General features: G+C 45.8%; 1 protein-coding gene across 1 annotated transcript in view; it reads left to right on the top strand.

Annotated features, from left to right (window-relative positions):
- Positions 1–24531, top strand: part of LOC130285311 (uromodulin-like) — a 60173-nt gene extending 35642 nt beyond the window's left edge. Inside the window, exons 9-13 of the mRNA XM_056536667.1 lie at positions 9325–9561; positions 12650–12803; positions 13647–13731; positions 14997–15032; positions 24289–24531. Coding sequence (XP_056392642.1) covers positions 9325–9561; positions 12650–12803; positions 13647–13731; positions 14997–15032; positions 24289–24362 — 586 coding nt within the window. The 3' untranslated portion in view covers positions 24363–24531. The remainder of the gene's footprint in view (positions 1–9324; positions 9562–12649; positions 12804–13646; positions 13732–14996; positions 15033–24288) is intronic.
- The last annotated feature ends 1292 nt before the right edge of the window (positions 24532–25823 follow it).

Genomic DNA, 25823 nt, shown 5'->3' with positions numbered 1-25823 from the left:
TTGGATTCTAGCTTTGTCTTTCCTTACGACTTAGCACCTCATCAGTAGTATATTTTAGCTACGGCCAATGGGCATTATTGGAAACTGCTATTATAGATTCACTTTTTCAGTGACTGTGCCCTCTGTTTTTCTTTTTATGCCTATTGTATATATGTTTGTATTACTAGTGTACTGTTGTTTTAAATATTATACCATGTGCTTGTTACCCAGGAGGCACTAGTGACCAGGTGACCCCCCCCCCCAAGTGACCTATGGGAATCTTGCTAAGCTCCCCTACAAAAACCAGGGAAGGGGCTGCAATCTTCCTCTTGGAACTTTTAGATCTTGCTCCTAAGGTCCAGTTAGGTCAAGACATCTCAGAGTGTGTCCAGAGCATTGGGGGCCTCAAGCCTAAAGTCTGCAGCCACAAAGTCAGCTCAAGTAAGCTCAAAGTCATCTTCATGTCAATTGTCAAGTCAGTCAAGTCAAGTCTTCTATATAGTCACTGTGGCCTGCACTAAAGGGTCTCTACATACTGCAAGTCCCTGCAAGCCTGCGAGGTCCCCTGTGTCACTGGTCACCTCCTTGGGATATTGGCTGTACTGCATAGACTGTATCATCTGTCTACCCTCAGTAAAGCTATTGTTGTCCATAACTTGGCCCTTAATCACGCCCTGGCAAGAAGGGGTTAATAACATCTGCCCCCAGGGTTACAACATCTGCCCTGCACTGCACCTTTTTATTACCACACTATGAAAGACATGTCTTAAAATACTAGTGTATCCGCTCCTAGTGTCAGTAGAAATCTTCTGCAACGAGTGGACACACAGAGCTACCCGGCCGCAGCCGGAAGCTCGCTCTGCAGTCCCTCTGTGACTGCTGTTGGCCCATCCGCAGCGATAAATACCCTGGGATACGCGCCTTGTGACCTATAGGTTAGCTTTCTAAATACATAACTTTCATTGTATAAATCACGTGCTATATTTGGTTGTATACCACAAATTGCTTGTGTGGCCTATTTAGAACAAGTTTCATATGAGTAAACCACAGCTACAGAGCTAAGCTAACCTTTAGTGTGTGTGTTTTATCTGTAGACCATTGTTTACACTAAGGCTAGGTTTCCACTTGTTTTTTCTTAGTTTTTTTTACACTTAAAAAAAATGCCAGCAAAAGAGCCAGAACACTGCCACATGTTTATCCTACCTTTTGGCAGTTTTTCTGGCATTTTCTGGCGGTTTTGCCTTTGAGTGGAAATTGCATTTTTGGCCCCTTTGGGGTTTTTTAAAAAATGTGTTGGGTACCAAAAAAAAAATAATAATAATAATAATTAAAAAAAAAAAGGTAGGGATGGGCAAAATGTATTTTATGAATTTTTTTATAGCAAAATTTATAGTGAACAAATACTCTTCCATGATGGGAATATTAGTACCTGTACTAATAGAAAGATCGTCTGTATCTATTGCAGAGATGCAGAGCGACTCTATACAGCACTCGCATCTCTGCTCTGTACTCCGGCCAATTATGTGAATAGATATTTAACTCACTCATTCATATTTTCCGCCCAGATGGTTGCAGCCAATCCCCGCTCTTCAAATGGGAAATATGAATCAGTGATGTTCTATTTATGTCACTGGCCAGCCGGAGTATAGTGCAGAGATGCGAGCACTGTACAGAGCCTCTCCGCATCTCTGCAATAGATAGGTGTTACGCCGAGCGCTCCGGGTCCCCGCTCCTCCCCGGAGCGCTCGCTACACTCTCCTCACTGCAGCGCTCCGGTCAGATCCACTGACCCGGGGCGCTGCGATACCGCCTCCAGCCGGGATGCGATTCGCGATGCGGGTAGCGCCCGCTCGCGATGCGCACCCCGGCTCCCGTACCTGACTCGCTCTCCGTCTGTCCTGTCCCGGCGCGCGCGGCCCCGCTCCCTAGGGCGCGCGCGCGCCGGGTCTTTGCGATTTAAAGGGCCACTGCGCCGCTGATTGGCGCAGTGGTTCCAATTAGTGTGATCACCTGTGCACTTCCCTATATCACCTCACTTCCCCTGCACTTCCTTGCCGGATCTTGTTGCCATCGTCCCAGTGAAAGCGTTTCCTTGTGTGTTCCTAGCCTGTGTTCCAGACCTCCTGCCGTTGCCCCTGACTACGATCCTTGCTGCCTGCCCCGACCTTCTGCTACGTCCGACCTTGCTTCTGTCTACTCCCTTGTACCGCGCCTATCTTCAGCAGCCAGAGAGGTTGAGCCGTTGCTAGTGGATACGACCTGGTCACTACCGCCGCAGCAAGACCATCCCGCTTTGCGGCGGGCTCTGGTGAAAACCAGTAGTGACTTAGAACCGATCCACTAGCACGGTCCACGCCAATCCCTCTCTGGCACAGAGGATCCACTACCTGCCAGCCGGCATAGTGACAGTAGATCCGGCCATGGATCCCGCTGAAGTTCCTCTGCCAGTTGTCGCTGACCTCACCACGGTGGTCGCCCAGCAGTCACAACAGATAGCGCAACAAGGCCAACAGCTGTCTCAACTGACCGTTATGCTACAGCAGTTACTACCACAGCTTCAGCAATCATCTCCTCCGCCAGCTCCTGCACCTCCTCCGCAGCGAGTGGCCGCTTCTGGACTACGACTATCCTTGCCGGATAAATTTGATGGGGACTCTAAGTTTTGCCGTGGCTTTCTTTCCCAATGTTCACTGCACTTGGAGATGATGTCGGACCAGTTTCCCACTGAAAGGTCTAAGGTGGCTTTCGTAGTCAGCCTTCTGTCTGGAAAAGCCCTGTCTTGGGCCACACCGCTCTGGGACCGCAATGACCCCGTCACTGCCTCTGTACACTCCTTCTTCTCGGAAATTCGAAGTGTCTTTGAGGAACCTGCCCGAGCCTCTTCTGCTGAGACTGCCCTGTTGAACCTGGTCCAGGGTAATTCTTCCGTTGGCGAGTATGCCGTACAATTACGTACTCTTGCTTCAGAATTATCCTGGAATAATGAGGCCCTCTGCGCGACCTTTAAAAAAGGCCTATCCAGCAACATTAAAGATGTTCTGGCCGCACGAGAAATCCCTGCTAATCTACATGAACTCATTCACCTAGCCACTCGCATTGACATGCGTTTTTCCGAAAGGCGTCAGGAGCTCCGCCAGGATATGGACTCTGTTCGCACGAGGCGTTTCTTCTCCCCGGCTCCTCTCTCCTCTGGTCCCCTGCAATCTGTTCCTGTGCCTCCCGCCGTGGAGGCTATGCAGGTCGACCGGTCTCGCCTGACACCTCAAGAGAGGACACGACGCCGCATGGAGAATCTCTGCCTGTACTGTGCTAGTACCGAACACTTCCTGAAGGATTGTCCTATCCGTCCTCCCCGCCTGGAAAGACGTACGCTGACTCCGCACAAAGGTGAGACAGTCCTTGATGTCTACTCTGCTTCTCCACGTCTTACTGTGCCTGTGCGGATATCTGCCTCTGCCTTCTCCTTCTCTACTATGGCCTTCTTGGACTCCGGATCTGCAGGAAATTTTATTTTGGCCTCTCTCGTCAACAGGTTCAACATCCCGGTGACCAGTCTCGCCAGACCCCTCTACATCAATTGTGTAAACAATGAAAGATTGGACTGTACCATACGTTTCCGCACGGAGCCCCTTCTAATGTGCATCGGATCTCATCACGAGAGGATTGAACTTTTGGTCCTCCCCAATTGCACTTCTGAAATTCTCCTTGGACTTCCCTGGCTTCAACTTCATTCCCCAACCCTGGATTGGTCCACTGGGGAGATCAAGAGTTGGGGGCCCTCTTGTTCCAAGGACTGCCTAAAACCGGTTCCCAGTAACCCTTGCCGTGACTCTGTGGTTCCTCCTGTAACCGGTCTCCCTAAGGCCTATATGGACTTTGCGGATGTTTTTTGCAAAAAACAAGCTGAGACTCTACCTCCTCACAGGCCTTATGATTGTCCTATCGACCTCCTCCCGGGCACTACTCCACCCCGGGGCAGAATTTATCCTCTGTCCGCCCCAGAGACTCTTGCCATGTCTGAATACGTCCAGGAAAATTTAAAAAAGGGCTTTATCCGTAAATCCTCCTCTCCTGCCGGAGCCGGATTTTTCTTTGTGTCCAAAAAAGATGGCTCTCTACGTCCTTGCATTGACTATCACGGTCTTAATAAAATCACGGTTAAGAACCGCTACCCCCTACCCCTCATCTCTGAACTCTTTGATCGCCTCCAAGGTGCCCACATCTTTACCAAACTGGACTTAAGAGGTGCTTATAATCTCATCCGCATCAGAGAGGGGGATGAATGGAAAACGGCATTTAACACCAGAGATGGACACTTTGAGTATCTGGTCATGCCCTTTGGCCTGTGCAACGCCCCTGCCGTCTTCCAAGACTTTGTTAATGAAATTTTTCGTGATCTCTTATACTCCTGTGTTGTTGTATATCTGGACGATATCCTGATTTTTTCTGCCAATCTAGAAGAACACCGCCAGCATGTCCGTATGGTTCTTCAGAGACTTCGTGACAATCAACTCTATGCCAAAATAGAGAATTGTCTGTTTGAATGCCAATCTCTTCCTTTCCTAGGATACTTGGTCTCTGGCCAGGGACTACAAATGGATCCAGACAAACTCTCTGCCGTCTTAGATTGGCCACGCCCCTCCGGACTCCGTGCTATCCAACGTTTTTTGGGGTTCGCCAATTATTACAGGCAATTTATTCCACATTTTTCGACCGTTGTGGCTCCTATCGTGGCTTTAACCAAAAAAAATGCCGATCCCAAGTCTTGGCCTCCTCAAGCGGAAGACGCCTTTAAACGGCTCAAGTCTGCCTTTTCTTCGGCTCCCGTGCTCTCCAGACCTGACCCATCTAAACCCTTCCTATTGGAGGTTGATGCCTCCTCAGTGGGAGCTGGAGCTGTCCTTCTGCAAAAAAATTCTTCCGGGCATGCTGTTACTTGTGGTTTTTTTTCTAGGACCTTCTCTCCGGCGGAGAGGAACTACTCCATCGGGGATCGAGAGCTTCTAGCCATTAAATTAGCACTTGAGGAATGGAGGCATCTGCTGGAGGGATCAAGATTTCCAGTTATTATTTACACCGATCACAAGAACCTCTCCTACCTCCAGTCTGCCCAACGGCTGAATCCTCGCCAGGCCAGGTGGTCTCTGTTCTTTGCCCGATTTCATTTTGAAATTCACTTTCGGCCTGCCGATAAGAACATTAGGGCCGATGCTCTCTCTCGTTCCTCGGATGCTTCTGAAGTTGAACTCTCTCCGCAACACATCATTCCTCCTGACTGCCTGATTTCCACTTCTCCAGCCTCCATCAGGCAAACTCCTCCAGGAAAGACCTTTGTTTCTCCACGCCAACGCCTCGGAATCCTCAAATGGGGTCACTCCTCCCATCTCGCAGGTCATGCGGGCATCAAGAAATCTGTGCAACTCATCTCTCGCTTCTATTGGTGGCCGACTCTAGAGACGGATGTTGTGGACTTTGTGCGAGCCTGCACTATCTGTGCCCGGGATAAGACTCCTCGCCAGAAGCCCGCTGGTTTTCTTCATCCTCTGCCTGTCCCCGAACAGCCTTGGTCTCTGATTGGTATGGATTTTATTACTGACTTACCCCCTTCCCGTGGCAACACTGTTATTTGGGTGGTCGTTGATCGATTCTCCAAAATGGCACATTTCATCCCTCTTCCTGGTCTTCCTTCAGCGCCTCAGTTGGCTAAACAATTTTTTGTACACATTTTTCGTCTTCACGGGTTGCCTACGCAGATCGTCTCGGATAGAGGCGTCCAATTCGTGTCTAAATTCTGGAGGGCTCTCTGTAAACAACTCAAGATTAAATTAAATTTTTCTTCTGCATATCATCCTCAATCCAATGGACAAGTAGAAAGAATTAACCAGGTCTTGGGTGATTATTTACGACATTTTGTTTCCTCCCGCCAGGATGACTGGGCAGATCTTCTACCTTGGGCCGAATTCTCGTATAATTTCAGAGTCTCTGAATCTTCCTCCAAATCCCCATTTTTCGTGGTGTACGGCCGTCACCCTCTTCCCCCCCTCCCTACCCCCTTGCCCTCTGGTCTGCCCGCTGTGGATGAAATTTCTCGTGATCTTTCCATCATATGGAGAGAGACCCAAAATTCTCTCTTACAGGCTTCATCACGCATGAAGAAGTTCGCGGATAAGAAAAGAAGAGCTCCTCCCATTTTTTCCCCTGGAGACAAGGTATGGCTCTCCGCTAAATATGTCCGCTTCCGTGTCCCTAGCTACAAGTTGGGACCACGCTATCTTGGTCCTTTCAAAATTTTGTGCCAGATTAATCCTGTCTCTTACAAACTTCTTCTTCCTCCTTCTCTTCGTATTCCTAATGCCTTTCACGTTTCTCTTCTTAAACCACTTATCATCAACCGTTTCTCTCCCAAATCTGTGCCTCCCACTCCTGTTTCCGGCTCCTCGGACATCTTCTCCGTCAAAGAAATTCTGGCATCCAAAAAGGTCAGAGGGAAAACCTTTTTCTTAGTGGACTGGGAGGGTTGTGGTCCAGAAGAGAGATCCTGGGAACCTGAGGACAATATCCTAGACAAAAGTCTGCTCCTCAGGTTCTCAGGCTCTAAGAAGAGGGGGAGACCCAAGGGGGGGGTACTGTTACGCCGAGCGCTCCGGGTCCCCGCTCCTCCCCGGAGCGCTCGCTACACTCTCCTCACTGCAGCGCTCCGGTCAGATCCACTGACCCGGGGCGCTGCGATACCGCCTCCAGCCGGGATGCGATTCGCGATGCGGGTAGCGCCCGCTCGCGATGCGCACCCCGGCTCCCGTACCTGACTCGCTCTCCGTCTGTCCTGTCCCGGCGCGCGCGGCCCCGCTCCCTAGGGCGCGCGCGCGCCGGGTCTTTGCGATTTAAAGGGCCACTGCGCCGCTGATTGGCGCAGTGGTTCCAATTAGTGTGATCACCTGTGCACTTCCCTATATCACCTCACTTCCCCTGCACTTCCTTGCCGGATCTTGTTGCCATCGTGCCAGTGAAAGCGTTTCCTTGTGTGTTCCTAGCCTGTGTTCCAGACCTCCTGCCGTTGCCCCTGACTACGATCCTTGCTGCCTGCCCCGACCTTCTGCTACGTCCGACCTTGCTTCTGTCTACTCCCTTGTACCGCGCCTATCTTCAGCAGCCAGAGAGGTTGAGCCGTTGCTAGTGGATACGACCTGGTCACTACCGCCGCAGCAAGACCATCCCGCTTTGCGGCGGGCTCTGGTGAAAACCAGTAGTGACTTAGAACCGATCCACTAGCACGGTCCACGCCAATCCCTCTCTGGCACAGAGGATCCACTACCTGCCAGCCGGCATCGTGACAATAGGATGATCGCATTGGGTGTCAGGAGTGACACTCACTGTGATCTGTCCTTAACTGCAGGTACTACTAATCCAAACATGGAGCACACTCTGCTCCATGCTTGGAGCTGTAGTACCTGCATTAATAGACAGATCGCAGCGAGTGTCACTTCTGACACCCGAAGCGATTGTCCTGTATAATGTATAGATGCGGGCGGACACTCTTCTATTGTCCCCTGCACTGACGTGTATATTCACCTATTCATATTTCTCACAGAGTTGTGATTGGCTGGAACCATCTGGCCAATCACAGGTCTCTGCGGGAAATATGAATATGTGTATATATACAGCAATGTAGGGGACAATAAATGATACAGAATGATCTGTCAATTAGTACATGTACTACTACTCCCATCATGAAACAGTGTGTTCCATGCTCGGAGAAGTAGTACTACCTAAAATATGTTAAAAAAAAAAAAAAAAAGGGAAAAACACACACACTACATTTTTATTATTGTCGGCTACATTTTTAGTCCCTTGTCCGCACACATAAATTGATCCCTGTTTAAAAATTAATTAAAATTTGGTTATGAAAAAGATACATTTCATTAAATACAATTTTTTCCATCACTACTGTATCTTTTTTATTATTATTATTTTTTTGTTACCCCACAAAATTTTATTTAAAAAAAGGTATCTCCATCACTTTTTTGGATCGCTAAAGTCCTAAAAAGAATAAAAAATGCCGGCAAAAACGACAAAGTTAAAGCCCACATGGCGTTTTTCTTGGTGTTTTTTTCATTCCCATAGACTTCTATGGGAGGAAAACGCCAAGATTTTCCTTAAAAAAGCCAAAGTCTCAACAAGTGGTCGTTGTTGAAAAACTGCCAAGGAGCCAAAAATAGCTTGAAAACGCCAAAAGGATTTTAAAAAAAAAAAAGCCAAACTGAAAAACGCCGAATGGATATGACATTTTGCAGTTCCCTGTTGACTTGCAGCTAACATCTGACCGCAACGTTTTTTCACAAAAAAAACGCCATGCGTCCGAATGAGCATTTTTATTGGTGTTTATGCCAACAACAAAAAACAAGTGGAAACCTAGCCTAATCAGAATGCACTATATGGGATTTTTATCAATACCTGTGCAGAGTAAAGGTTGCCTAGTTGCCCATAGCAACCAATCAGATTGCTTCTTTCATTTTCCAAAGGCCTTGTTAAAAATGAAAGAAACAATCTGATTGGTTGCTATGGTCAACTGCACCACTCTACACTGGTTTTGATGAATCTCCCCCTATGTTAATGATTTTTTTCTTTTGTTTCTCCTGTTTTGCTCTTTCACACAATGGATTAACAGACAAATAACATGTGTGAGACTCACCTGTAATTACTTGTATTTAGAATCCTCACGCTGGACCATTTTTATTTTTTTTTTTAGTTCTTTCGATATGTTTTGTACAACCCATAGATCATTATTTAGCTTTAGCCATACAGACTGTAACAATAGTTGGTGCAGAGAAAACTGTGGTGGCTCAGTGAGTCATGTGCCACATATAAGGCTGGAATTTCACAGAATTTTTTGTGTTACATTAGTTTTAACCTGAAAAAAAAAAATCACAAAAAAACTGCCCCATGTTATTCATTCAACATGTGACTCGAGGATTTCTATTGAGGGAATGAGGAGGAGGAAAATGCCACATTGAAATTCTACATTGCGTTTTTCAAGTCTAAAAAACACCATAACCCCAACATGCTGCTATTGCGTTAAAATCGCACTAAGCCTAAAATAGGTTTCACATTTTCCTATTGACTCCCAGCTAACATCTGTCCACAGCATTTTTGGCCTGAAAAAAATGCCATGCTGTGAGTATGGTGTTTTATTCACAAACATTTTTTTGGGAATACCAGCCTGAAGCATACATGGTAATTGGGGATTCGGTTACAGATTTTGCATTAGGATCCAGGAATGTTCTTTTATGCCATTGTTGCCAAAAGAATATTCTAGCATCATTACAAAGACTTTACTTATCATTACAGCTCAGCCTCCGTGGAAATGGAAGGTGCCGGAACGCTAAAAGTAACCATGGCTCTTTATAAAGACTCATCCTACAAGTTACCCTATGAGGGCACTGAGGTTATACTGACATCCACAACCAATGTGTTTATTGGAGTCAGTCTGAAAACCGGAGATGTTTCTCAGTATGCTGTACATATAACAGATTGTTATGCTGCGGCTTCCAACACCTCAACAAAATACGACATAATTAAGAATAGGTATGTATCTCATTAATATATAGAACCTATTTTCTGCAATGTCTTATATCCAGGGTATCCAACAATTTCCAGAGTTAGCTACTAGAGATGAGCGAACTTACAGTAAATTCGATTCGTCACAAACTTCTTGGCTCGGCAGTTGATGGCTTTTCCTGCATAAATTAGTTCAGCTTTCAGGTGCTCCGGTGGGCTGGAAAAGGTGGATACAGTCCTAGGAGACTCTTTCCTAGGAATGTATCCACCTTTTCCAGCCCACCGGAGCACCTGAAGGCTGAGCTAATTTACGCAGGATAAGTCATCAACTGCCGAGCAGAGAAGTTCGTGACGAATCGAATTTACTGTACGTTCGCTCATCTCTATTAGCTACAAATGGGGCCTCTCCTGCCACAGATGACCAGACAACCAAGGATGACCCCCTACAATTCATACTATGAACTGTATAGCAGTATATAATATAACAATAGAATTATTAGATTACTTCACAGATGGAGCGGTTATTTAGTCACTGTATGTCAGTGTTATTTGAACACTGTTTGAGAACTTTTTACTTTTATTGTATAGTGGCTAGGTATTGTTCAATCTATCATTTTCGCAGCGTGTGGTAGTGGTTGAACTGTAGTACTGTTATAGTGCATGGAATGGAAGTGTTATTTGGGCACCATAGCGAATGGCATTTATAAACATTCACAATCGTATGGATTTTTGTCACAGGGCCAGTTTTAGAGTAAGTGTAGCCCTAGCCAAAATTAAAGGGGTTATCCAGGAAAAACTTTTTTTTATATATCAACTGGCTCCACAAAGTTAAACAGATTTGTAAATGACTTCTTTAAAAATTCTTAATCCTTTCAGTACTTATGAGCTTCTGAAGTTAAGGTTGTTCTTTTCTGTCTAAGTGCTCTCTGATGACACGTGCCTCAGGAACCGCCCAGTTTAGAAGAAGTTTGCTATGAGGATTTGCTTCTAAACTGGGCGGTTCCCGAGACACGTGTAATCAGAGAGCACATAAAAGAACAACCTTAACTTCAGAAGCTCATAAGTACTGAAAGGATTAAGATTTTTAATAGAAGTAATTTACAAATCCGTTTAACTTTCTGGAGCCAGTTGATACATACAAAAAAGTTTTTCCCTGGATAACCCCTTTAAATAAGATCACCATGCTGCGCTCCCTGAATTGTGCTGCATCTGAGCTAATGTGAGTAAATGGGGTTGAGTTGTGGCTGTGACTACGACCTGACAAATGTGATCATTCTATTCAGAATGTAGCCAATAGTAGAAACAAAGAAGACAGGGCAATTCACCAGGTAGACTACTGTAAAACTGTGATTTATTCCAGCATTGGAGCAAAAATCACATCAAATGAGACTCGCTAGCGCGGAGATGGGGGAAAGTGGAGCAGGTGCGTGGACAAGGCAACGTCCGTTTCACGTCAGATGACGCTTCTTCCGGCCTAGGCCGGAAGAAGCGTCATCTGACGTGAAACAGACGTTGCCTTGTCCACGCACCTGCTCCACTCTCCCCAATCTGCACGCTAGCGAGTCTCATTTGATGTGATTTTTGCTCCAATGCTGGAATAAATCACAGTTTTACAGTCGTCTACCTGGTGAGTTGTCGTGTCTTCTTTGTTTCTACTATTGGTTACTTTGTACATGTTTGCAATGGACACTGAGCACCCCCAAGACCTGTATTCATGACCGCTACCATTCCTAGTGGCTATAACAGCTGAATCTACCTAGTTGCTTTAACCCTTGCAGTGCCTGGTGTTCATTCCTATGTTGGATATTATCTATTCAGAATGGTTTTTTGGCCATGTCAATTTGGTGGTCGCAACAATAAGATTCACCAGGGTTCACAGAGCACAACACGGCGATCTTCAATCTCCGACCCATGTCGCAGAAAAAGGTCACCTCTTTCACATATATTGCTTCCTATGCCCCTTCTCCAATGTTTTCCCCTTTTAACTCCTTGTACACTGTATCTGCATGGACCTGCAATCATCAGGAAAGTCCTTGCAGATACAATGTAAGTTTGCCTTCTTTGTAAGTTTGTCTTTAGGCTCGGTGCAGCTCAAACAGCTATAGGGCCACACTCAGAATGCAGTATGATGAAATGTATGCAAAATCACTTCATCTTTACAGGGATTTTACAGAAATCTTGCCCAAATCAAGGCAAACAAGGAGTTATAGACCACAATCATGTACAGTACACTGCTCTAAAAAATAAAGGGAACACTTAAATAACACAAAGTAACTCCAAGTCAATCACACTTCTGTGAAATCACACTGTCCATTAAGGAAGCAACACTGATTGACAATCAATTTCACATACTGTTGTGCAAATGGAACAGACAACAGGTGGAAATTATAGGCAATTAGCAAGACACCCCCAATAAAGGAGTGGTTCTGCAGGTGGTGACCACAGACCACATCTGGGACATCATGTCTCGCTCCATCCACCAAGGCCACATTGCACCACAGACTGTCCAGGAGTTGGCGAATGCTTTAGTCCAGGTCCGGGAGGACATCCCTCAGGAGACCATCCGCCACCTCATCTTGAGCATGCCCAGGCATTGTAGGGCGGTCATACGGGCACGTGGAGGCCACACACACTACTGAGCCTCATTTTGACTTGTTTTAAGGACATTACATCAAAGTTGGATCAGTGTGGTTTTCCATTTTGATTTTGAGTGTGACTCCATATCCAGACCTCCATGGGTTGATAAATTTGATTTCCATTGATAATTTTTGTGTGATTTTGTTGTCAGCACATTCAACTATGTAAAGACGAAAGTATTTCATTTGATTATTTCATTCATTCAGATCTAGGAAGTGTTATCTTAGTGTCCCCTTTATTTTTTTGAGCAGTGAAGCTGTTCAGGAGGCTCCATTAAAAATAAGCCCCACCCTAAAGTCAGCCCAATTTGTACACTATATAACAGGATGTCATACTGAGGGGGAAGATGAGGCAACAAAAGAATGTAATGCACTGGGCACTGTCCGAAGAAAGGCTGCCTATGGTACTCTGGGTACCAGATCCAACCCTGCTCTTATATGTGATTACTGACAAAGGGTTTTATGTTCTTTTCTTATAGTTGTCCCAGCAAGCAAGATTCCACCATTAATGTGATACAAAACGGAGGGTCTGTGAATGGACAATTTTCTGTACAGCTCTTTGGATATGTAAAGGATGCAAATGTTGTCTATCTGTACTGCAGCATCCATATTTGTACTAGCGTCTGCACACCGGTGAGTCTAGTCTCAAATTACATGAGACTGCTATACGGTTCATACATCACTTAGCATAAAACTGAAATAAAAATGAGAGAAAATCTGGCAATGCAATTCTCACATTTTACAATAGTTTAATATGTTTCATTAAATGTTAAAGGGGTTTTCTGGGCACAGCCTTTTTTTTTAGTATGTGGACAAGGCTCCACTGTCTTTCTGTGTGGAAAGGAAATGCCCATTCAGTGGCTGATCTCTATGTTGTCAATTATTATCAGCAACTGAGCGGGTATTTCCTATCCAAATGGAACAACAGCAGAACTAGTAAAGAAGAGGACAACCCAGCATTTGGGTACCTTGTCTTTTGCTCATGAAACCATGCCAGGCTTTGTGTTATGTGCTCTCTGTATTAAAGGGGTACTCTGGCCCCAAGACATCTTATCCCCTATCCAAAGAATAGGGGATAAAATGTCTGATCGCGGGGGTCCTGCTGCTGGGGACTCCCGCAATCTAGTATACAGCACCCCTCTATAAGTACTGCCGGAAGCGCTGGAGGCTCTCGACCACGGGGACGGAGTATCGGAATGTCACAACTCCGCCCCCGTGTGACGTCACTCCCCACCCCCTCAATGCAAGTCTATGGGAGGGGGGATGACTGAAGTTGGTGGGGGTTTGCCTCCTTGGACCACCACTGGTCATAATAATACAGGGGAAAAAACTCCAGTAGCATATTGACTGTCAGAGCAAGCCTGCACTGTGATCTCATATGGACATGATAGTATTAAGCTTTTGTCTTAAAGAGTATGGTAACATTTATTTTACAGTATTGCAGTATTCACTTACTTGAAATCCTTTTACTTTCAGACCTGCACTGGAGTAAGGGCTATGACCTCTACTGACAGTGTGAAAAGTGATACCACTTTGATTTTGGGCCCTATAAAAAGACAAGGTTTGTACATTTTGGTTATATTTTACTTTTTTTATTTAAAGGGGATTTCATATAATGAAAGCTTAGCATGTTTCCACTACATAGATAATAAGTGTCTTATTGGTGGGGTTCCAACCATTAGGACCCCACTGTTCTAAAAAATGAGGGACCCTTAGTTTTAACAAAACAGCATTCGAGCATATGCACTGCTGCTTCATTTAAAGGAAAACTGTCAGCTTGCTCCCCCCACACTAACCAGCGGTACTGACTGGTAATGCGGGGGATGCTGATCAGTTTGATGCCTACCGTACCCGGATCCGCCGCGCTGTTCACTAACTGGCACTCTGACATCTGCGTTTCTGGCCGCAGTGCCGCCCAGCTCATCAATATTCCTCCCCTCTCTCTTCATTACAGAGCAGGTAGAAGAGGGAGAGGTGGAGGGAGGGGAGAAATATTGATGAGCTGGGCAGTGCTGCGGCCAGAAACGCTGACGTCAGAGTGCCAGTTAGTAATAGAAGATTACGGCCGAGCGGATCCGGGCATGGTAAGCATCAAACTGATCAGTGTCCCCCGCACTACCGGCCAGTACCGCTGGTTAGTGCGGGGGGAGCAAGCTGAGAGTTTTCCTTTAAAGAGTTCCTGTCATGATCTTGTTATGGCTGCACACACCCTTCTCAGCACTCCAGACTGCATTTCCTGATTTTGGACTTCTGCGAGGCCAGAATGAGTCCAAAGTCTGTGCAAGAGATTGTGGGGGGGGGGGGGGAATGTGCTCTGGACAAGTAGGGAGACACCTAGTGGCAGCTTTATTAAACACAAATACTGTAAAATATAGAAAACTTCATTTAAAAAAAAAAAAAAAACAATGCACATTAGAAAGATTTTTAATTACCATAAGGAGTGCAGGGCATGAGCAGTCCTGCAATTCCCGACGCAGACAATGGTAACAGCAGAGAGTCCCATGCATATTTTTCTTTATAAAGATGTATTACAAAATTATACAAAATTACATTTGAGGTTGTAAAAGTGATGGTCATAAAAGGAATGTATGTATGCACAAACAACCATTTTGTTATGAGGCTCCCACTGTCATCATCCATAGTTACCTCTAAAATGGGAGACCATTTACAGTAGTTTTTGGGCACAATAGCAGTTGCTTTCCTTGCTACCTTTGAATCTACACCCATTGCTGTAGACCACTTGTTCTTACCTTTAGTGGGGTCTCAAATATCTGGTCTGGTAAAAATGACACTAGTTTATTTTCTCTGTGTTCTTTGTTTTTACAGCTGATTTCTCTGCTAGCACACCCAGCATCGGAGGAGGTAAGGACATATTCTCTGTCGTCTGTGTCACTGCCAAAAAAAAAAGTCTTCACAGGGAAAATATTCAATGTAGCAAATTAGACAATTATTAGTCATTGAGTTGGTATCCGTCTTAACTGAAGAGCATTAGGCAGGGTTGCCACCCTCAGTGTAATTTTTTTGCTAGGTTCCGATGTGTCCTCTGATAGAGACTTAAAGGGTACTCTGCCCCTAGAGATCTCATCACCTGTCCAAAGGATAGGGGATAAGATGTCTGATTGCAGAGGTCCCGCTGCTGGAGACCCCCATGATCTCCGCTGCAGTACCCCAGACATCCAGTGCACGGAGCGAACTTCGCTCTGTGCCGGATGACTGGCGATGCAGGGCAGAGGTTTGTGTTGTCACGGTCACGCCCTGCTCGTGATGTCACGGCCACGCCCCCTCAATGCAAGTCTATGGGAGGGGGCATGACAAGGAGAAACAGATACCTATATAAGTAACAGCTATGGTGTTCCCTATAATCATATACAGCCAACAACTACTATCTATATTGTGGAGTAGACCTAGTACTTTTGTAGGTGGTGGGAGCAGGATACAATCTGTCTAGGTCTGTTCTGACATCATAGAAGAGAAGCGCGGACCTAGTAAGCAATATCTTATCCCAATATCCAATATCCTAGGCAAACATCCTACTTGTTCTTTGCAGTCCCTTTCTCTAAAATCTTGAGCAGCCTTTTACTTTAAAGCATCTTTTTTTTTTCTTCTCCATGACATATATAGTTGAAAGGTGCAGGGATATGGAAATATTAGAATTAGGTAAGGCCACATTCACATCACAATTTGTGCCTCCGTGGCACAGATACAATTTTAGCTGCAATCATGTCTGTGCATGGACAGGCATAGACGCCAATCACTCCTATGACCAACACAGACCTGATCATAGTCAGTAGAGATGAGCGAATCGAAGTTGACGAACCCGAATTCGTTACGAATTTCATGAAAAATTCGATTTGCAACGAATATGAATATCGCCGCGATTCTATGGCACAAATCGCTTCATTAAACTCCATTTTACAGCGTTCCAGGCTATTGGAGAGCTAAGATGGCGGATCCACATGTGAGTACATTGGGCAGGGGATTATGGGAGGGCGGGAAACAGCGGTGGGAATGAAGGTAGGCGGGCTGACCCTGAACTACATGTGAGATGCAGCCTATCAGTGTTCACTGACCCCTGTGATGTCACAGCCCCTATATAATCGGGGGCCATCTTGCCTCTCTTCATTTCATCTATGCACTAAGATAGAGAGGACGGGACTGCGTGTGTGTGAATAGCTCATACCACAGCGTTACACTGCAACTGCTAGTCCCATCAGCATTAGGGAAAGGCAGGAGTGCAGAGTACTTTGCTGTAACACTGAGAAGGATCATTGATAGCTAAACCTCCTATTCACGTTATTGAGCATTGCAGCAGAGAGGGGCAGATAGCTGTCAGCTGCCTCATACAGATCTCCAAGCTGCCTGAACATTCTGAAGCATCTTATCTCCTCATTTTTCAGCTCTATTGAGTTTTTTTTTCTCCACAAATCTTCTGATGCTCAGAATTGTGTGACAGAGTGCAATTTAGAGTTTAATCCCTGGATTTTTTTTTTTTTTTTTGGTGCTGCACTTTTGGGTCCTGCTGCTGTTCAGAAATAAGTCATATTAGTGTGGACTTTAGTGCCTTTTTACCATTTTCACCTGTTACTCTGTCTCTGTGCTAAATTCAGTGTTATACCACACGTTATACACCTGCCAGTGTATTAAAGAAAATAAAGTTTTTCCTGCGTACAAATACGCTTTTTCAGTGGCCTTATCATTGCAAAGGGCCTACATACAAGCAAATAGCGTACCATATACTACCTTTTTTTCTGTCTCTGTGCTAAACTCAGTGTTATACCACATGTTATACACCTGCCGATGTATTAAAGAAAAAAAAGGTTTTCCTGCGTAAAAATACGCTTAACAGTGGCCTTATCAATGCAAAGGGCCTACATACAAGCAAATAACGTACCATATACTACCTTTTTTTCTGTCTCTGTGCTAAATTCAGTGTTATACCACACGTTATACACCTGCCGGTGTATGAAAGGAAACAAAAGTTTTTCCTGCATACAAATACGCTTAACAGTGCGCTCATCATTGCAAAGGGCATACATACAACCAAGTAGTGTACTATTTAGTACCTGTATTTCTGTCTCGGTGCTGAATTCAGTGCTATTCCACACATTAGTATACACTGGCTGGTGTATACAACAAAAAAAGATTTTTTTTCTGCGTATAAATACGCTTAGCAGTGCGCTCATCATTGCAAAGGGCATACATACAACCAAGTAGAGTACTATTTACTACCTGTTATTCTGTCTCTGTGCTAAATTCAGTGCTATTCCACACATTAGTATACACCTGCTGGTGTATTTAAAAAATAAGTGTTTTTTCTGCATAGAAATACTCATACCAGTGCGCTCATCATTGCAAAGGGCATACATACAACAAAGGAGTGTACTATTTAGTAACTGTTATTCTGTCTAGGACCTATATACTTTGAAAGGACAGCCGTGGGTAATCGCCTGCTGCTGTTCTATACCCTCATAAACGCACTAAGTATGTCAGGCGGGGAAGTGCCAGGACGTGCACAGAGAAGGGGCAGAAGCCTACATACGTCAGGCAGAGTTGGCAGCAGACTTGGGGCTAGTGGCAGCAGGAGTCGCAGCAATAGGCCTGAGCTCCCGTTAACACCCAGCGGTCGTGTCGTCGACCCATCTCTCCTTGTCAATTGGTTTGCACACTCATCCCCATCATCACAAGCGAAATCTGACAACCCCAGTCGGGAGCAGTCCCCATAATCCCATTGCCTTTGTCCTATGCTGTTCCCTCTACCAAAGAAGTATCTCATGCTTTGGGTTCAGCTCCACTATTTACTGAGGACGATCCAATAGAGGACAGTCAGCAGCTAATGGGCAGCCAAGAATGTGAGGAGACATGCGTCGCTTGCTCCGCAAGGCGGGCAAGTAGTGATGCGGAGAGTGACGTGGGAGGCGGTGTTTCAATTGTTCAGGGTCCTGAGGCAGACACTGTTGTGGAACACGAGGAGGACATCAGTGACGTGCACACATCTTTTGATGATGATTAAGCCGATCACAATTGGGAGCCGGGTGCAGAAGCCGGGGCTTCATCATCATCAGGAGAAGAGATTTGCTCTTTGTCTATGAGGCAGCAAGGCAGTAGCACGGTTGGCAATCAGTGTGGTGGTGGCAGTAGTGGAAATTCAGGAGCCAAACGTGCCAGGGGGAGACCACCTGCTTCGCGGCAAGCTACCATTCAGGGAGGTTCCTGGAGACGGCGCCAATAGCAGTGAAATAGTGCGGACTGCGGGTGGGAAAATCAGCTACTCTGTGGTGTGGTTGTTCTTCATAAAGAATCCGGAGGACCTTAGCGTAGTTACATGCAAAATCTGTCGGCATAAAGTGAAGCGTGGCCAGGGTCCCAATCTCGGCACCACGGCCCTGCGTCAACACATGATTCGCCACCATAAAGCGGCCTGGGATAACCGTGGCTCCGAGTTAGTGGTCCAGCCTGCCGCATCACCCAGTGGCCATCCGCTCCCTCCGTCATCAAGCCAAGGCTCCACCACAGAAGTTGAATGTGCTCAAGTCCAAGTTGCTGGTGTTGCAGTCCCTCCCTTTCCAACTGGTGGACTCTGCAGCTTTCAGGGAATTGATGGCTTGTGCCAAGCCGAGGTGGAGAGTCCCAAGCTGTCATTTCTTTGTGAAGAAGGCAGTACCAGCCCTGCATAAGTTTGTACAAGAGAAGGTGGGCCAGTCCTTGAGCCTGTCGGTGTGTTCAAAAGTGCACGGCAGCGCCGACATGTGGAGTTGTAACTACGGGCAGGGACAATACATGTCTTTTACGGCCCACTGGGTAAATGTTGTTCCTGCACAGCCACAACAGCAACTTGGACAGGTCACACCGCTTCCTCCTCCACGCTCTGGCTCTCAGGCAGTTGGTCCTTTTACAGTGTGCGCCTCCTCCTCCTCCCCCGTGTCCTCGGCCTCCACTGCACGTCCAAATCTCGGTGGCCCTTCATCGTACCACGTGTGTAGGGCACAGCGGCGTCAAGCCGTCCTTCACATGGTTTGCCTTGGCGAACGGAGTCACACAGGGGAAGAACTGCTAAAGTTCATTAGGGAAGAAATCCGAGCATGGCTTACTCCACGAAATCTGGAAATGGGAACCATGGTGACCGACAATGGGAAGAACATTGTGGCCGCGCTGCCACAAGGAAGTATGAACCATTCGCCCTGCATGGCACACGTGTTGAATCTGGTTGTCAAGAAGTTCATCAAGTCTTCACCCCATTTGCAAGACGTCCTGACAATGGCAAGGAAACTGTGCATGCACTTCAGCCACTCGTACACCGCCAAGCACACTTTCCTTGAGCTGCAGCGTCAGAACGGTATCCGACAACATAGTCTCATTTGTAATGTTGCCAAACGTTGGAATTCCACCCTCCATATATTGGACAGACTACACGAACAAAGAAAAGCCATCACAGATTTTTTGATGATACAAGCAGATAGGAGTACTCCCCTGTGTAACTTCAATGTGAATGAGTGGCAGCTCATACGTGACACCTGCCGTTTGCTGAGGCCCTTTGAGGAAGCCACATTTTTTGTTAGTCGCTCGATTTACGCCATGAACGACGTAATTCCACTCCTACATTTACTCGAAAAAATGATTGAAAACATGGCTGGTCACGGCAATGGAGACGTTGCGCCTACATCAGAAGGCTACATGAGTCCTGTGGGGGATGAACTGGAGGAGGATGATGAGGGGCAGAGCGGGGCACAGTTTAGGGTGGATGAGATGGCCAGTGTTTCTGGTCATTGGACAGGAGAGGAGGAGTAGGAGCAGCCAGAGGAGCTGAAGGGTTATTACGAGGGAGGCGAGACAGAGGACCCAGACACACCGTGGCAGTATGCAGTGGAGATGGAGGCAGGTAGTCTCAGCGAGTCACTGTCACAAATGGCACGATGCATGCTGAGTTGCTTGCGTAGTGACCCCCTAATTGTCAAAATTCATCAGCGCGATGACTTCTGGATCTCCACCTTATTAGACCCTCGCTACCGGCCCAGAATGGGGGCCTTTTTTACACCCACTGAGAGGGAGGACAAACTGACCTACTTCAGGGAGCTTCTATGTAGTCGGTTGGCCGATGCCTATCAGCCACATGGTCCATCCACTCGCAGATCTGACTCGAGGGGGCCCTCTGCGCTCACCTTCCACTGCCACGGCTGCTGGGGAGGGGAGGAGTGGCAGGAGCAGTACCGGCTCAATCAGCAGCAGCCTGAGTCTACAGTCGCTGATGAGTAGCTTCCTTCAGCCGCATAGTGAAGCTACTCATCAGCAGCAGGTGGACATGGAGCAGGACCTGAACCAGCAGGTGGTGGCTTACCTCGAAATGACCCTGCCAACAACCGTTGAAGATCCGCTGGACTTCTGTGTTTAGTGCGGCCGGGGCCATAGTCACCCCAAGGTGAACTCGTCTGTCCACTAAAAATGTGGAGAGACTGACGTTTGTCAAGATGAATCAGGAATGGATCAGCCAGGATTTTCAGCCACCAATGACATATGGTCTGCGTAGATTGACCATGCTCCTACAACAAAATTTTCTCTATTGTGGTTGGTTATGAAACCCTCTGGGGCAGACCTGGGCATTGTATGGCCCGATTGCCACATACGGCCCTTTGATTGGCTCTGACCACCCGCGCTGATTGGGGGACAACTATGCTGCCTAATCTGGGGGACATCTATGCTGCCTAATCTGGGGGACATCTATGCTGCCTAATCTGGGGGACATCTATGCTGCCTATTCTGGGTGACATCTATGCTGCCTAATCTGGGGGACAACTATGTTCCTTATCTTGGGGACAGCTATGCTCCTAATCTGGGGGACAACTATGCTCCTAATCTGGTGAACATCTATAATGCCTAATCTGGGGGACAAGTATGCTCCTAATCTGTGGGACATCTATGCTGCCTACTCTGGGGGACAAGTATACTCCTAATCTGGGGAACATTTATGCTGCCTAATCTGGGTGACATCTATGCTGCCTAATTTGGGGAACAACTATGCTCCTAATCTGATGGACATCTATGCTGCCTAATCTGGGTTACATCTATGCTGCCTAATCTGGATTACATCTATGCGGCCTAATATGGGGGACAACTATGCTCCTAATCTGGGGGACATCTATGCTGCCTTAACTGGGGGACAACTATGCTCCTAATATGGGGAAAACTGATGCTTCTAGCCTTGGGCCTATAATTTATTGAAGTATAGCAATAGCTAAATACATGCTTAATGCAAATGTCAACATTGATCTTTAAATGTAAGGGGTTATGAAACCCTCTTGGGTACTGCGAATGACTGCTTCAGACTCATTCTGTGTCTTTCACAAACTACTTGCCTCCCTGGTGCCTCAGGCCTTGGGCCTATAATTTTTTGAAGTTTAGCAGTAGCTAAATACATACTTAATGCAAATGTAAACATTGATCTTTAAATGTAATGGCTTATGAAAACCTCTTGGGTACTGCAAATGCATGCTCCAGACTCATTCTGTGTCTTTCAGGAACTACTTGCCTCCCTGGTGCCTCTGGCCTTGGGCCCTACATTTTTGGATGTTTAGCAGTAGCTAAATACATGCTTAATGCAAATTTCAACAATGATCGTTAAATTCTCTGTGCTCTGCCAGGGCCTTCTCCTACCCCGCCTGGGCCGATCCGAGGACCTCACTAACCAACTCTCTAACTAATCCAATCGCTTATAGAGACGGGCGATGTGTACAAAGGGCAGGGACTTAATCAACGCCAGCTTATGACCCTCGCTTACTGGTAATTCCTCGTTTTAAGGTTAAATAATTGCAATCACAGATTCCTATCACGAACTGGTTTCAGCTTGCAACACGCACCTGTCCTTGAAAGATAGAGACACGCTAATCCGTTCAGTGTAGCGCAAGTGCGGCCCAGGACATCTGAGGCCATAACACACCTGTTATTGCTCGATCTCGCAATTGATCGGGCAAGGTTAGGGGTTATTAAAGCCTCTTGGGTACTGCTGAGGCCTACTCCTGACTGCTCCTGGTGCAATGTATGGGGTAATTAAACACTCTTGGGTAGTGTTATTGTTAAATTTACTGGTAATTTTAGCAGTTATAAAATTGAATTTTGCAGAATGCTAACCGTTACACAATGGATTTTTTTAATGAAAAAAATTAATAAATAGATGGAAAGGGATTAACTCTGCTTAATCATTTTTGGCGATTAGAATCCTTATGTCATCTGATTTTTTGGAGACAGATGCGCTTACACACATGTAATAATTTTTTTCACCAAATTTCAAACATTGTGTGGTTTATTATTTTTGTGAAGAATGTCTTTTGGTGGTCCACCGTCCTGCATTATAGAGTCTTCTGAACTGCTGTATATGCGCTTGTTTTTTAAAAAACAAAAGGTATTTTGTCAGATAATTTCAAAAAAATTGTGTTTTTTTGGGGGTGGATTGTGAAGCCCGGGTGTGTTCTCGTGCATCAGCCAACTCCAGGCTGTGTCTTTCAGGCAATCTATGGGTTACTGATGCAGCTGAGGTGGTTCCTGGGTCTAGGATTTCATTTTTTTTTTTTATTCAACAATTGTGTGGTTCATTATTTTTGAGTAGAAAGTCTTTGGGTGGTCCACAGTCCTGCCTTATAGAGTCTTCTGATATGTTGGATATGTGCTTGTGCTTACATAAAGTTGTAAATTAAAAAAAAAAAATATACAATTTTGTTGATTTTGGGGCGGATTGTGAAGCCCTGTGTGTACTGGTGCATCAGCCAACTCCAGGCTGTGTCCTTCAGGCAATAAATGGGTTCCTGATGCCGCAGAGGTGGGGCCTGGGTCTGTGAATTTAAAATTTTTGGATTGCGGGTGCTACAAAAAAAGATGGACACACCCTAATCCGTTCAGTGGAGCGCGCCTGCGGCCCCGGACATCTGAGGGCATAACACACCTGTTATTGCTCGATCTCAGGAGAAGGGGGTTCATCATCAGGAGAAGAGAGTTGTAGGTTGCCCTTGAGTCAGCAAGGTGGTAGCACGGTTGGCAGTCAGCGTGGTGTGGCAGTAGTGGAAATTCTGGAGCCAAACATGCCCTGGGGAGACCACCTGCTTTCCCGGAGTTAGCAGGTTACCAGCATCGGTCGTTGAAAGATAGAGACACGCTAATCCGTTCAGTGGAGCGCGCCTGCGGCCCCGGAAATCAGAGGGCATAACACACCTGATATTGCTCGATCTCGCAATTGATCATGCAAAGGTAGGGGGTTATTAAAGCCTTTTGGGTACTGCTGAGGCCTACTCTTGACTGCTCCTGGTGCAATGTATGGGGTAATCAAACACTCTTGGGTAGTGTTTTTTTTATTTTTATTTACTGATAATTTTATCAGTAATAAAATAGAATTTTCCAGAATGCTAATTGTTACACAATGGAACACTTGTTGCGTGTGATTTTTTAATGAAAATACTGACAGGGATTAACTCTGCTTCATCATTTTGGGCGAAAAAAGTCCTTTGGTGATCTGATCTTTTGGAGACACTTACACACATATTGAATTAGTTTTTGTAAAAAAATTTCAAACATTGTGTGGTTTATTATTTTGAGAAGAATGTCTTTGGGTGGTCCACCGTCCTGCATTATAGAGTCTTGTGAACTGTTGGATATGCGCTTGTTCTTACTCAAAGGTGCAGTAATGATGGCGGGGTGCCGCAGCGGCGATCCCCGGGGTCCCCAGCAGTGGGACCGTGGCCATCTAACATCTTATCCCCTATCCTTTGGATAGGGGATAAGATGCCAGGGGCGGAGTTCCCCTTTAAAAAGGGGATGTCTAAAAAAAAAGATATCTAGGGGCGGAGTACCCCTTTAATAGACAAGCCATGCAATAACTGATTATGTATTATACTATATTGGTATTCCTAATGGGAACTATATAATATGACACTGGCATTCCTATGCTACACTTACACTACTGCATAGTGTCTTCTTAGTGTCATATAGCCTTAGAATGTAATGCTATGTGATTTACAGAACATTCTTCCTAATACCAATTGCATGATTAATGAATAATTTATTCCATAGAGACAGACACTGGTTTAAAAAAATATAAGATTTTTAGAGTACTTTATAACTTTTTTATATTTTTTTTCAGGAGCATACTCCAAGGTGGCAAGCTTGGCAACAACTCTTTCAGTCCTTGCAGGAACCTTCCTGTTTATCCTTTAGCTCTGTTATTGATTGTTGAACAGGAAAGAATTGCTATGATAAATTGATTTACTATTAGTTTCCTTACCTGTATGTGTGTTTAATGAACTTAAGTCAAATATTCTGTAATAATTATCTCTCAAGATACAGTAAATTACCACTATGTATAAATACTATGTGTAGATTACCAACGGGAATAATTCTAATAAAATATTAGACAAAATTCATTTTTCTTTGCATTTCTTTTCTTTATTGGCATAAAATTGAAAGATTTTAGAACATATGTGGTATGACCAAATGTACAATGGCTTTGTTTACATGGTATTTCCATCTTATAGTGTTATCACCGGACATGTCTTAATGTTGTGATCACGGGGGGTTTGAAGTTAAGACTACTGCCAATCCCAAGAACTAAGTGTGATGAGGGCAGATGGAATTACCCCATGGGCAGATGGAATTAACCCCTTGTGTTTGTGACGCCAGAGTGTGGTTTAACTGCTTCACCACCCAAAGGTAGGCCGCTGGATCCTGGGCTAGGCATGGGGCAAATAATGACTCAGACGCCAAGTTACAGAAAAACGGCAGCTTTACTGAGTCAGACAGTCTATACAGCTTGGCTAGGCCCAGAGGTGACCAGTGACTTCAGAGACCACAGGGCTTGCTGGGACTTATAGTGGACTTGGACAATTTGATGCATGGCCATGCTGACTTGATACAGATTAACTTGGACTGACTTGACTGAGACTGACTATACCCGTTTGTAGCTTAGCACGTTTTGACTTGGACCTGGGGGGGTACTGGACTTGTGGGTCCGTTGCTACGTGGTAGACTTTAGGCCTCCTCTTGACTCCAGACACACTCTTACAGGACTTGACCTTACTGCAACTCAGCTAAGCAGGAGGGAGCGAGCAGAGGCTCCACCAGGGCTTATATGGGGGAGACTCTGAGGAGTCCCATACGTCTCCCTGTAGGTCACATGGTCACTGGTACCTTCCCTGGTTACCACATCATATGTACAATACATTATATAACATAGGCACTGGTGGTCATGTATACATAACATAGGTGAGGGAGGGCCCAGGGGTCACAGGATGGAATCTGCCAGAAAGGGCAGCTAGGGTACAGGGGAGCAAATCCTGTACTGGGCAACCACAAACTCCCCCTCTTAACAACAGCTGTCCTCGGCGTCCAGTCCTGGAGGGAGCTACTCTCGTTTATTAATTCCCTTCTTGGCAAGTGTTACTCGCCCTAAAAAGGGTGGCCCCACACAGGAACCTCTCCATATTTCCACCTGCAAACACTGCCATTTTCCAGGGTTTTTAGGTGGAAATAGGGAGAAGTTCCTGTGTGGGGCCACCCTTTTTAAGACAAGTAACACTTTCCTTAAAAAGGTGGAAGGGAACAACGTATTGTCCATTGCAGCAGGTGGTGTAAAAAATTCCCCTGTAAGGCCCTTCGCTCACCCTATTAATTCCCTTCTTG

Source organism: Hyla sarda, chromosome 8 (genome assembly GCF_029499605.1).
Source record: "Hyla sarda isolate aHylSar1 chromosome 8, aHylSar1.hap1, whole genome shotgun sequence".
Lineage (NCBI taxonomy): Eukaryota > Metazoa > Chordata > Amphibia > Anura > Hylidae > Hyla > Hyla sarda.
This window is presented reverse-complemented; position numbering and strand designations above follow the sequence as displayed.